Genomic DNA, 13,558 nt, shown 5'->3' with positions numbered 1-13,558 from the left:
TAAGCCAACTTTTTCACTCTCCTCTTTCACTTTCATCAAGAGGCTTTTTAGTTCTTCTTCACTTTCTGCCATAAGGGTGGTGTCATCTGCATATCTGAGGTTATTGATATTTCTCCCGGCAATCTTGATTCCAGCTTGTGCTTCTTCCAGCCCAGTGTTTCTCATGATGTACTGTGCAAATAAGTTAAATAAGCAGGGTGACAACATACTGCCTTGATGTACTCCTTTTCCTATCTGGAACCAGTCTGTTGTTCCATGTCCAGTTCGAACTGTTGCTTCCTGACCTGCATACAGGTTTCTCAAGAGGCAGGTCAGGTGGTCTGGTATTCCCATCTCTTTCAGAATTTTCCACAGTTTGTTGTGGTCCACACAGTCAAAGGTTTTGGCATAGTCAATAAAGCAGAAATAGATGTTTTTCTGGAACTCTCTTGCTTTTTTGATGATCCAACCGATGTTGGCAATTTGATCTCTGGTTCCTCTGCCTTTTCTAAAACCAGCATGAACATCTGGAAGTTCACGGTTCACATACTGCTGAAGCCTGGCTTGGAGAATTTTGAGCATTACTTTACTAGCGTGTGAGATGAGTGCAATTGTGCGGTAGTTTGAGCATTCTTTGGCATTGCCTTTCTTTGGGATTGGAATAGGGAAACAAAAAACAAAACCACAGATACTACTTCACACCTACCATGAGGGCTATAGTAAAAAAGACAGAAATGCAAGTGTCACTGAGGATGTAAAGAAATCAGAACCCTCATAATGCTGTTGGGAAGGTAATATAGTGCTCATTCTCTGGAAAACAGTTTAGCAGATATTCAAAATTTTAAACATTGTTACCTTGAACCAGAAATTCCCACTCATGAATACACACCAAAGAGAAATAAAAATAATACACAAAGCCCTGTGTATGAATGTTCATATAGCAGCATTATTCTTAATGATCATAAAGTGGAAACAGCCCAAATGTCCATCAACTGATGAAAAGGCAAACAAAATGTGATATAGCTACACTATGAACTACTATTTGGCAATAAAAATGGTTCTGATATATGCTATAACATGGATGAATGTTGAAAATGTACCCAGTAAAAAGAAGCTGGCCACAAAAGATCTCATACTGTATGATTTCACTTACATGAAAATGTCCAGGATAGTCATCAACCTCAGCTCTTCGAACTACCTGCCAATCCATCCTTTTAACCTTGGTCAGTTCCATCACCTACTCACTTTAACATAAATTCTAAGCCTTCACCAAGCCATTCTTCTCAAGTCCCCTCACCCACCTCCACAACTCTCTACCTCCCTCTGCAGACAGTCTTGCTTTCTACCTCAAAATTAATTTCTCAGTCTCCTCTCTATAAACTTGTATCTGCTCCTGTGTTCATTCAGTTTCCTTCTTCCTTCAAGCCACATAAAGGAATATAGAGACAAACTGACTTTAATATCAGACTCCTCCATGTAATTCAGTTAGAAACATTGTCATGAAGAACTCAATGAAAAATCAAATGGTTCATCTAATAAAATACCTGAGGATTTATAAATATACCTAATCCAAAGTTAACATCATTGCAGTTCAAAAGTTAAAAATTAGGCATAACAAGCTAGTAATAAAGACAATATATCCTTCTCTACGAACCTGTTAAATGTCTGACAGTCCTTGACGCGGTGTCAGGAGATACCCTCAACATTCTGAGATTTGAAGAGTGATATTCCAAATCTCTAGCTGGCTCACGAGGAACGAATGGAGGCAACACAGATGAAAAAGATTCATTAATGTCCGTATTGGAAGGACATACCTATGAAAAAGAGGAAGATTAACTTTAGACTTCATCTACTAAAAAATAAACCTCGCTTTTTATGAAAATGAATGCTAAACAGTTATACCAGGTTCCTTAAGATCATACTCTTAACTCTCCTGAATTCATATATAGGTCATATCTTATTTGGTTAATTCCAAGATGGCTCTACAAATTATTCTGAGGGTTTTCAAGTCAACCTGCACAGAATATTACAGAGAGGAGACATAATAGTGTTCTAGTACTCAGAAGTTTGATCCTTACAATAACTGTATGAACACTGCAGGATCTGAACTATTATAATAGTCTTGAGAAGTTCAAGGGGGTTTTTTTTTTTCCTTAAGTAGGAAAGATATGCTAGGGTAAGGAAAGAGATAAGAACAGAAATATTTTCAAGAAATTCACAAATGTTTAGAAGAAAAATAAAAGCACCAAAGAACTGGATCTGTGATCAGTTACCAAAAAACATAAGTCCTCAAATTTCTTGAAACAAAAGTAGTAGGAAATATAAATGGATGAAATAAAAGTTAAACGCTGAAAAGGAAGTTTCTGAAGTTTCATGGCTTTCCAGCAAGTCCTTGCTAAAAAAGAAATTAGAAACTATTATTAGTGATGTTGGCACACAAATATATACAACTCTTCATCAAATTCATAGCATACTGACTTATATTCATATATGAGTAGACATATACTCTCAATAAAAACAACATGCCACTTGTAGGTTTATTTTCCTAAAATATTATTCCAGTGCTGCTCTCCCAGGACAGAGTCTGAAATTTTTCTATCCTCTTTATGAAAGCTTTTTCATTGTGTAGTAACAAACACTCTTATGAAGCTGGCAGAATGTGAAAATAAATAATTCTACTTCTACTGCCTACATCGTTTCTCTAGACCCATGGTTCTCAACTGGGGAAGATTTTGCACTCCCTCACCTCCCCCCACCAAGGAATATGTGGCAAGGCCTGGAGACATTTTTCTCTGTCCTAACTTTAGTGGAGGTAATGCTACAGACATTCAGCAAATAGAGGCCAGGGATGTTACTGAACATCCTAAAATGCAAAGAACACCCCCACACAACAAAGAATTAGCCAACCCCAAACCAATAATGTGGAGAAGGCAATGGCACCCCACTCCAGTACTCTTGCCTGGAAAATACCATGGAGGGAGGAGCCTGGTGGGCTGCCGTCCATGGGGTCGCTAAGAGTCAGACACGACTGAGGGACTTCCCTTTCACTTTTCACTTTCATGCACTGGAGAAGGAAATGGCAACCCACTCCAGTGTTCTTGCCTGGAGAGTCCCAGGGATGGGGGAGCCTGGTGGGCTGCTGTCTATGGGTTCGCACAGAGTCAGACACGACTGAAGCGACTTAGCAGCAGCAGCAGCAAACCAATAATGTGGAAAAACCCTGTTCTAAACATAACACAAAGTTCTTAGTTTACAACTCTCCTACTGCTGAAGGAGACATGCAGCTCACTAATGTTCAGTTGACCCTTGAACAGCATGGTCTTAACTGTACTAGTCCACTTATACATGGATTTTTTTTTTTCAACAGTAAATACTACAGTACTACACATGATCCAAGATTGGATGAATCTGTGGATGTGGAAGAATCCTAGATTTGGTGTAATTGGGGATACAGGAGGCCAACTATGGATTTTCAGCTTCACAAAGGGTCAGTGCCCCTAATTCCCACCCTGTTCAAGGTCAACTGTACATATCACATACGAAATACATGAATACTTGTGTGTGCACACCGTGTTTAAGAGCAGTTTCCCCCAAAGCTTCTAAATATAGGGAAAATGATTTCTATTCCAATTTTACCTTTAATAAAATTTCAAAGCTTCAAAATATACAGATATTAGAGTAAGTAATAAATGTAGAATGAAAAAGATGAGTCATATTTAAGAGATCAACAGATATATATCACTAAAAATTAGGGGAGTTAGGAGGGAAAAAAAATTAAGATTGGTTTCTCTCCTAGTTTATAATGAACAATGAAGACAGAACCAATGACAATAAAGAAACCAAGAAACGTTAACATCTCTAGAAGAACAGAAAATCTGTAAGTCACTCTGACTTTAGTCAAAAGATAAGTTATTCTGATTTAGGCAAGGTAAATTTGAGATGATGGGAATATTCACAAGAAAATGTCATACAAGACAGTATATGGGTCTATGCAGGAGAAGTACTAGGGTCTAAAAATGGAGATAATAATCATCCACACGGAAAATCTTAAGTGGAAACACATTCTTTGAAATTTGGTGTTAGTCATTCAGTTGTGTCAGACTCTTTGCGACTCCATGAATTGGGGCACACCAGGCTCCTCAGTCCACGGGATTCTCCAGGTAAGAATAATGGATTGGGTTGCCATTTCCTTCTCCAGGGGATTTTCCCGACCCAGCAATCAAACCCAGTTTCCTGCACTGTGGGCAGATTCTTTACCATCTGAGCTACCAGGGAAGCCCATGGGATGGATAGGGAACCAACAAGACAAAAAGGAAAGAGATCTAAGGAGTCAACCTTAAATAATAGTTAAGAGTTATATGGCCAAAATAAGGGATACTAAAACAGTATTTTATTATAGAGGATAGAAGAATGTAATATGCTTCCAGGAACAAGGCGAGAGAAAGAATAAAAGAACAAATTAGACTAGGAAACCCGTGGTAATAGCCTGATCTAATTTCACTAAAATAAAGGGAACTAACAGCCAGGCACTATATACATGCTACATACCTTACCCCATTCAATAGAACAATGTTTCAGGTTGATTAATACCGCTTATTTCTTTACGTAGACAAGGAAGGAGAATAATCCTCCAAAATCATTTGACCAAGGTACAAGGCTAACAAAGTAACTGAACAGGGTTTTGACTCCAATTCTCCACACTCTCTTCATAGCCCCAACCTGCTTCATATGTAAATGGATACCCAAATAATCATTCAGAGAACGATGGATGGGTACCAAAGTGAGACAAGCAAGTGTGAACGACTCTTCTGAGACACAGATGACAATAAGGCAGAAACTGAACAGCAGGCAAACCTCCTGAGAGCAAGGTGAGCCATGCAGAAAGATGACTGCCAGGTCTGGCTCACTGCTTCTCTAATATTTAGCATTATGTAAGTCCCAGAATATAGTAGAGACCTAAGAATCAAAGACAACATAGAAAACAGCATCCTCCCTGGACTAAAAAAAAATACACTTAAAGTTACAGTTAAGGCCAAATAACATCTGGAATTGTGTCAGAGTTAATCTCAGCACATCACTATTAACTAAATAAATATATATCCTCACGGCTTCAAATATACTTTATCTATATGAAAAGTTGACATAAGTTACAAAAGTAGTTTTAGCAAAAAAAATTAGAAACTCAAGTGTAAATATAATTAACAGTGCTGTTTTAAAAGAGTAAATCCTAAGAGTTCTAATAATAGGAAAAAAAATTTTTTCTGTTTCTTTAATGTTTATGAAATGATGGGTGTTCACTACATTTACTGCGGTAATCATTTCATGATGTATGTAAGTCAAGTCATTACACTATATCCCTTAAACTTATATCTCAATAAAACTGAAAGAAAAACAACAAAAAGAAACTCTAAGTTTAAAATTTATATTCTGCTTTTCATTCTTACTAAAACTAACTTTGACCTTCATTCTTGCCAAAACAATGCAAAATCTTAGCTTTCATGTCACTGAAGAACAGTTAAACAGGGAGGCAATTTATGGCATATTCATTAAGTATATATACAAGGATAGTTTCAAATACTAGTTCCCCTACTTGCTAAATGATTATCAGCAAGTTTCTTAACCGTCTAAATATTAATTGTAAAATGGAAATGATAATCAGTTCAACTCAGTCACTCAGTCGTGTCCAACTCTTTGCGATGCCATGAATCGCAGCACACCAGGCCTCCCTGTCCATCACTAACTCCCTGAATCCACCTAAACCCATGTCCACTGAGTCGATGATGCCACCCAGCCATCTCATCCTCTGTCGTCCCCTTCTCTTCCTGCCTTCAATCTTTCCCAGCATCAGGTTCTTTTCAAATGAGTCACTCCTCACATCAGGTGGCCAAAGTATTGGAGTTTCAGCTTCAAAATCAGTCCTTCCAATGAACACCCAGGACTGATCTCCTTTAGGATGGACTGGCTGGATCTCCTTGCAGTCCAAGGGACTCTCAAGAGTCTTCTCCAACACCACAGTTCAAAAGCATCAATTATTTGGTGCTCAATTTCTTTATAGTCCAACTCTCACATCCATACATGACCACTGGAAAAACCATAGCCTTGACTAGATGGACCTTTGCTGACAAAGTACTGTCTCTGCTTTTTAATATGCTGTTTAGGTTGGTCGTAAATTTCCTTCCAAGGAGTAAGCACCTTTTAATTTCATGGCTGCAATCACCATCAGCAGTGATTTTGGAGCCCCCCAAAATAAAGTCTGACACTGTTTCTCCATCTATTTCCCATGAAGTGATGGGATCGCATGCCATGATCTTAGTATTCTGAATGTTGAGCTTTAAGCCAACTTTTTCACTCTCCTTTCACTTTCATCAAGAGGCTTTTTAGTTCCTCTTCACTTTCTGCCATAACGGTGGTGTCATCTGCATATCTGAGGTTATTGATATTTCTCCCGGCAATCTTGATTCCAGCTTGTGCTTCATCCAGCCCAGCGTTTCTATTGATGTACTGTGCAAATAAGTTAAATAAGCAGGGTGGCAATATACAGCCTTGACGTACTTCTTTTCCTATTTGGAACCAGTCTGTTGTTCTGTGTCCAGTTCGAACTGTTGCTTCCTAACCTGCATACAGGTTTCTCAAGAGGCAGGTCAGGTGGTCTGGTATTCCCATCTCTCTCAGAATTTTCCACAGTTTATTGTGATCCACACAGTCAAAGGCTTTGGCATAATCAATAAAGCAGAAATAGATGTTTTTCTGGAACTCTCTTGCTTTTTCCATGATTCAACTGATACTGGCAATTTGATCTCTGGTTCCTCTGCCTTTTCTAAAACCAGCTTGAACATCTGGAAGTTCTTGGTTCACATATTGTTGCAGCCTGGCTTGGAGAATTTTGAGCATTACTTTACTAGCATGTGAGATGAGTGCAATTGTCCAGTAGTTTGAGCATTCTTTGGCATTGCCTTTCTTTGGGATTGGAATGAAACTGAACTTTTCCAGTCCTGCGGCCACTGCTGAGTTTTCCAAATTTGCTGGCATAGTGAGTGCAGCACTTTCACAGCATCATCTTTTAAGATTTGAAATAGCTCAATTGGAATTCCATCACCTCCACCAGCTTTGTTTGTAGTGATGCTTCCTATGGCCCACTTGACTTCACATTCCAGGATGTCTGGCTCTAGGTGAGTGTGAGTGATCACACCACCATGATCTTCTGCTTCTGTTAAGTCCATACCATTTCTGTCCTTTATTGAGCCCATCTTTGTTATTGGCCCATCTTTGGTATCAAGGGAAATGTTCCCTTGGTAACTCTAAAATCCTACCTGATACGACTGACCAAAGGACTAAATGAATTGAGGTATCATATATAAAGTAAACCTCTTAGCATAGTGTTTGAGCGCAAAACTTTAGCTATCATTATCATCCCCATTGTTATTAACTGAAAAATAGAAGTAAATAATGTCTAGAATATTGAAGAAAATAAAACTACCTATAAATAAATTCTACTATCTGTAAATAAATTCAATAAACTGAAATAAAAGGAAAAGCTTACCACAATATTTTTGTTCATTTTCTCTTTTTAAAACTACCCGAACCTACAGGTCAGAATATAATTGCAACTCAAACTAGCAGCTTTCCCATGACATATTTATCTTATACATGGGAAAATAGGAAAAGCAAAGTAACATTAAGTACACCATATATATGTAACCTAACTATATTTAATGACTAATAGAATGTAACGATACATTATCAGGTAAAAGGACTCAGGGTGGGGCCAACAGTGTCAGACAAAACCAGATGGGCAATGGGGCCAGAGAACCATTAAAATCAGAAGATCCAAGGATCCAAGCAAATCAAGCCTTGTATAAAACAAAATTTTGACTTTAAGATATGTCTGAAATTAAAATCTTTCAGGGGCTTCTAGACAGAAATACATGAATATTTCAAGGCCTATTCCAAGGGCTGTTACACTGAAGGCCAGAGGGTGGAAAAAGCACAACTGAGTATCTCCAATGGCACCCCACTCCAGTCCTCTTGCCTGGAGAATCCCATGGATGGAGGAGCCTGGTAGGCTGCAGTCCATGAGGTAGCTAAGAGTCGGACACGACTGAGCAACTTCACTTTGACTTTTCACTTTCATACATTGGAGAAGGAAATGGCAACCTACTCCAGTGTTCTTGCCTGGAGAATCCCAGGGACGGGGAGCCTGGTGGGCTGCTATCTATGGGGTGGCACAGAGTCAGACATGACTGAAGCGACTTAGCAACAGCAACAGCAATAAATGACTTTAATCTTAATACCATCCCAGAGGTTCTTGCTAGCACAATTTGAAAGAGTTAAGATATTTCAATATGAAGGGCCTGGATGCTCCAAAGGCTGGCCTTTTTTCCCAAAACACCACAGAACTTATTGAGTTTCATGGTCGAAAATCACAAATATTTCTTTTATGCCAACCTCTAATTAATGCAGCATACTCCTGGATATCAGATGAAAACCAGATTACACATCACAATTTGGTATTGGAGGATATAAATAGCCCTTTATTCTCATCCCCGTTTTTCAACTAAAATCTCTTTCCCCACCATACAAGAAATGTCTAATAGAAAGACTTACAGAATCTTCAAAACTGCTGTCTTCCTTTGATGGTAGCTGTACAGTAGATTGCCACTGCAGGGAGCTGTCACAAACCTCTAGATCATCAAGCAAATTTTCTAAACCTGTTAGCTCAACGCACTCACCAGTCAAGTCACCTTGGTCACATATCTGGGAAACAGTAAAAAGTAAAAATAAAAACAAACAATACCATTTCCTAAAACAATAATGAAAAAGACCATGTCTCTCCCCAATAGTCATTTTATTGTCTTACCTCTTGTCTTTTACTGCATACAACAGCATTTTCATCTGTGCTACAGCATTCAGTATCATCATCCAGGGTACAGATGTCAGATTCAGCCTTCCCCTGCAGGCCCTCTATAAAATAGGAGTCATTTTGCATAATTGTATGTATAGTAAAACTGCACTTGGCTCCCAAAGGCCAAGGCATTTCACCTCGGCCCATATCAGCTTTCAGCAATGTCTTTTGGCCAACTGCAATTAATGGTGCATTACTGATCACTGGTAAAGCACCTTGTAACTTTGCATCACATGCCACCAAGTTTGCTGAAAAGCTGCTTCCTACAGCTGCAGATGGACCTTCAATGATGTAACTAGAGTTTACAGTCTTACCCAAAATACAGTTTGAGGAATCTGCAACTTCTTCAAAGGTGTGCTGCTTTAAATCTTGTGAAACCAAAGAATCTGAAGTCCATACTTTCATTGGGTAAATAATGTTTGAAGGTCCTAACCTCTCTGCAAGGTCGAGAGCAGAAACAGACTTTATCTTCCCAATGGGAAGAAACTGTTCATTGTCTATACCATACTGAAATAAAGTTGACCATGTTTTGCCAAGACCAACAGCCTGTCTGAGAGATTTTTCACTTAAAGAAGATGATGACTTAAGCTCTGGACTAACAGAAAGTGGCTTAATCAATATTTCCTGAGGAGCACTGGGAATTGATTTTAAATTGTGATGCCAGTACAGGGAGCTATCACCATCATCTTTTTTATACAATGGTTTTGAAGCTCCTGATTCAAACACCGCAGGAGTAGACTGATAGCGTGGATGATTAAGTTTATCAAGGAAAAGGCTTTCATCGTAATTTAACAGGGAAGGGTCTGGACGTTTTGGTTCACTTTCTCGGCTGTCATTTGTTAAAGATTTGTTGATGTCAGTTTGGATTTCATTTACTGTACTCTCTTTCTTGGAAGGTTCAATAGAGGCAATAACTGCCTGAAAAGCTACATTTTTCGTAGCACCAACATTTTTCCCATCAAAAACAGAAGTTGCCTCTTGGTTTCTTTCTTCTTGAAAATACAGTTGTTCTGATGTCTCATTTGAGTTGGATTTAATAGTCTGAAGAGGACCACCAGAAATCTCCATCGTAGAGGTATCAAGCCCCCGGGAGAGTATATGGGCTTCTGAAACTTCTACAGAATTATCAGGAACTATAACATTCTCAACATATTGTATTTCTGAAGATCTGGGATGCACCTCTGAAAACATTAAAGTATTTCTATTCTCCTTTAATTCAAAACATTGAGATAATCCTTTCCCCAGATCTTCATTGCTTTTATAACTCTCCACCTTTTGTTTCACCTCATTCTCAACAGGAGCCCTTAAACAAACACTCTCAAAATAATGACTATCAGACATCAAGGGAACCTCGCTTCCTCCTGATCCCAACAAACAATGCCAGAAAGAATGTGGCATTTTATTATTAAAATAAGGAGCAACTTCATGTGGAAAAGAAACACGATCCTTACTGATTAGATATATTTCTGGATGGTGTGAAGCTCCCTGCTTACTCCACGGCATATTTGAAAAAGAGAAATTGTCACTTTCCTTAGGAATTTTATTTCTATCAATTGTGTCAGATGAATCTGAATAAGCATCATGGTCCTTACTGGCTAAATATTTTTCTGATTGCTGTAAAGTTCCTTGGTTCCCATACTGTGCATATAAGTAAGAAGCATCAAAACTGTCACTTCCTTTAGGATTTATGTATTCATCACTTATATCAGATGCAGTTGAAAAAGAAACTTGATCTTTATCGGCTAAACTGGTTGCTGGCTCCTGCATAACTTCTTGTGTCTCCCATGACATATATGAATAAACAGCATCATAATTACCAGAGCGTTCGCAGGTTTTCTGATCATCAAGTGTGTTAGATGAAACAGTCTCTTCTTTAGTTCCTTGTTCAGGAGTTAACAAAGAGTGCTGAGACTTAACAGCTGTACTACCTATAAGTGGGTGCTGAGATATACTAAAACAACTGTTAACTAAGTCTGAAGCTACTCCTGAGGCTGCCTGGAATAAAGCTTCACTAACTTCCGACGGTCGAGAAAACCATTCAGTGTCTTCAGACTTACCAGGAATTCCCCTGAAAACATAGTTAAAAATAAATAAATAACACATTAAAAACATTTATCTTTTTAAAATACTAATATGAAAAAAATGCAAAACTGATGTTACTAAACTTGAGGTTATTTGAAAAGTATGTTGAAAAAAGTTCTAATTTCAAATTCCTTTAGAGTGGCTAATGATTGAATACAGCAAATTTTTTGTAGACAGATGATGAACTACCATCCTATGACCTGATATTTTCTCAGGCTTCTCTCAAAACAATACTATGCCCCAAAGATGATTCTTTAAATGAAAATTTCAAACTTTACCATTTAAAATATGCAATTTACTACCTACCATAATTTAATATTCATTTAACTTGCATTAATTCTTTTACTAGTTATTATGTTCTTAACCACTTAAGTGATCTACTCTTCAAACAAAACATAACCTAATCATTGGCTGACTACTGTGTATAGAACGCTTTTCATAAAAGTGATTTTAAAGTAAAACACAACATAAGGGCAGAGGTTTGTAACTCTGTCAACATTTATAGTTTTTCATTTACGTTGTCTTTTTTATTTCTAAAAGAAAAAAACATATTCTTGGATAATTCCAAATATGACTTAAAGAATTCGAGACTTGTCTCTCATGATTACTAAAAGACATTAATTTGGAATAACTTAATTTAGATACCTCTATTAGAAAAATCATGCTACTTCATCACTTCCTATTTGCCCCTCCTACACAGGAAAGAGAGATAACTAGGTTCACTCGATATTGGCTGACAAAAATGGGGATGCCAAACAAGCAAGTGACCATGAAATGGATGCTTTTTACGGAACGGGAGTGGGCTGATGGATAGCAAATCAGCAGATATATAAAGAAGAAAATCGAGTGTGCTTTCTAAACTAAAATATGCCTAGTATGCTAGAATACATTAGAAATTATTTTTAAATAAACTACACTCCCCTGCCTCATCTTTACACACGTTATTCTGCCAAATTAACATGTACCCTGTCTTAAGGCCTTGTTACCTTCAGAGTGTGTACTGAGAAAGAACATCACCCCAAAGTCTCACTACAAGTCATTAATTTAGTAACAACTTAGAACAAGAAAACAAACAGTAAAAAGGTTACATACAAGTACAAAAATAAATCATCCTACCTCAGAGGTGCAAAATCTAGCTCACTTTGATGAAATAAGGAATCAGGCCCAAACTCTTGACGTTCTGTCAAACATGTCAGCAAAGGCAAATCAGGAGAAGCAAAATTGTCCTGTAGGACTGCAAAGTTTCAAATATAAAAATGTTGGGAATGCTGATAATTAACTGCTTGGCTTATATAATATTTTAAAGAACCTAAACGTTGCCATCTGGAAATTTCTACAAGCATTAGTATGATAATGTAACAGCAGCAGCAAATACCATTTATTAAGATCCAAGTTTGGAGAAGAAAATGGCTACCCACTCCAGCAATCTTACCTGGAAAATACCATGGACAGAGGAACTTGGCAGGCTACAGTCCATGGGACCACAAAGAATCAGACACAACTGAGCGACTGAACAACAACAAGATGCAGGCACTCAGCATCAATATTTTATTTAATCCTCATAACAACTTTGAAGAAGTACAGGTATATTATAGTCATCTTACAGATGGGGAAACATGATTATAAATCTTAAAAAATACTAAGTAATCTGTTCACATTCAAATAGCTTATATGCCACAGTACAGTCTAGACCTAAACACTATATTTTTTAGCAAATGCTCCTAACAATTATGATTGTTTCTTTCCATCTTACATCAAAATGTGGTTCACAGGCTCCTAGGCATCCTTAAGATACTCCCAGAAGATGCCTGGGTCAAAGTGATATTCAAAATAATATTAACGTATCATTTGCTTTATTCACTCTCATTATCTCATAAGGATACCATGGAATTTCCCAAAAGCTACATCACATGATAGAGCAACATACTGAAGGCAGAAGCAGATATCAGAACCTGTTTGTCTTCTAATAAGTCAGACATTACATATTTTTAAGTAAAACAACACCAGTCTTCTAAATATTTTTGATTTTGAAAGTTATTTTTCTAATAAACCAGGCTAATTTATAACATCAATGGAGCTGCTACTTTTGAATGAATTGATAAACCCATTTTTAAGTTTTTCAGTTTTAATAATTTCTAATATTGGAAAACATCAATAAGCCACATCAACAAAAGTAATTTTAAAGTGTGTCAAGGAAATCCTGTGGCCAAAGTGTTTGAAAACTGCTAATTTAAAGGAAAAAAAATGCTTGTGAATACCTGATTGTCACCTTAAATAAGTTCTAACATCCCTAAATATGTACAACTAGGTATAAACTCCTTATTCCTTATAGTATTTATACAATTACAAAAACAAAAAAGTAAACACTAGCAGAAACGAATCTATAAAACCAATAGTTTTCTATTTCATATTAATTTAATTAGATAAGTGATGTTTTGCTAAAACTGAAATGTTCTTTAAATATGAATGTAATACTGTGACTACAGTATACCTTCCTGATTTCACAATGCCTGTAATACTGCATTCCTTTCCTGCCATAACTGTCACACTCTTGTTCTAATCTTCAGTCTGTCTGCTTCCCACTTAGATTACCAA

General features: G+C 37.3%; 1 protein-coding gene across 5 annotated transcripts in view; it reads right to left on the bottom strand.

Annotated features, from left to right (window-relative positions):
- ALMS1 (ALMS1 centrosome and basal body associated protein) overlaps nt 1-13,558 on the bottom strand; it is a 190,056-nt gene that overhangs the window by 133,145 nt on the left and 43,353 nt on the right. For 4 of the 5 annotated variants that reach the window (XM_069583699.1, XM_069583702.1, XM_069583700.1 and 1 more), the window contains 4 exons: nt 12,080-12,197; nt 8,837-10,949; nt 8,584-8,733; nt 1,634-1,793 (listed from right to left, as the gene is read on the bottom strand). In XM_069583699.1, the coding sequence (XP_069439800.1) occupies nt 1,634-1,793; nt 8,584-8,733; nt 8,837-10,949; nt 12,080-12,197 (2,541 nt within the window). The remainder of the gene's footprint in view (nt 1-1,633; nt 1,794-8,583; nt 8,734-8,836; nt 10,950-12,079; nt 12,198-13,558) is intronic. The other variant, XM_069583703.1, reaches the window with a different exon arrangement.

The sequence above is a fragment of the Ovis canadensis genome, chromosome 3 (assembly GCF_042477335.2).
Source record: "Ovis canadensis isolate MfBH-ARS-UI-01 breed Bighorn chromosome 3, ARS-UI_OviCan_v2, whole genome shotgun sequence".
Classification (NCBI taxonomy): Eukaryota; Metazoa; Chordata; class Mammalia; order Artiodactyla; family Bovidae; genus Ovis; species Ovis canadensis.
Note: the sequence above shows the minus strand (reverse complement) of the source record. Positions and strands in the feature narration are given on the sequence as shown.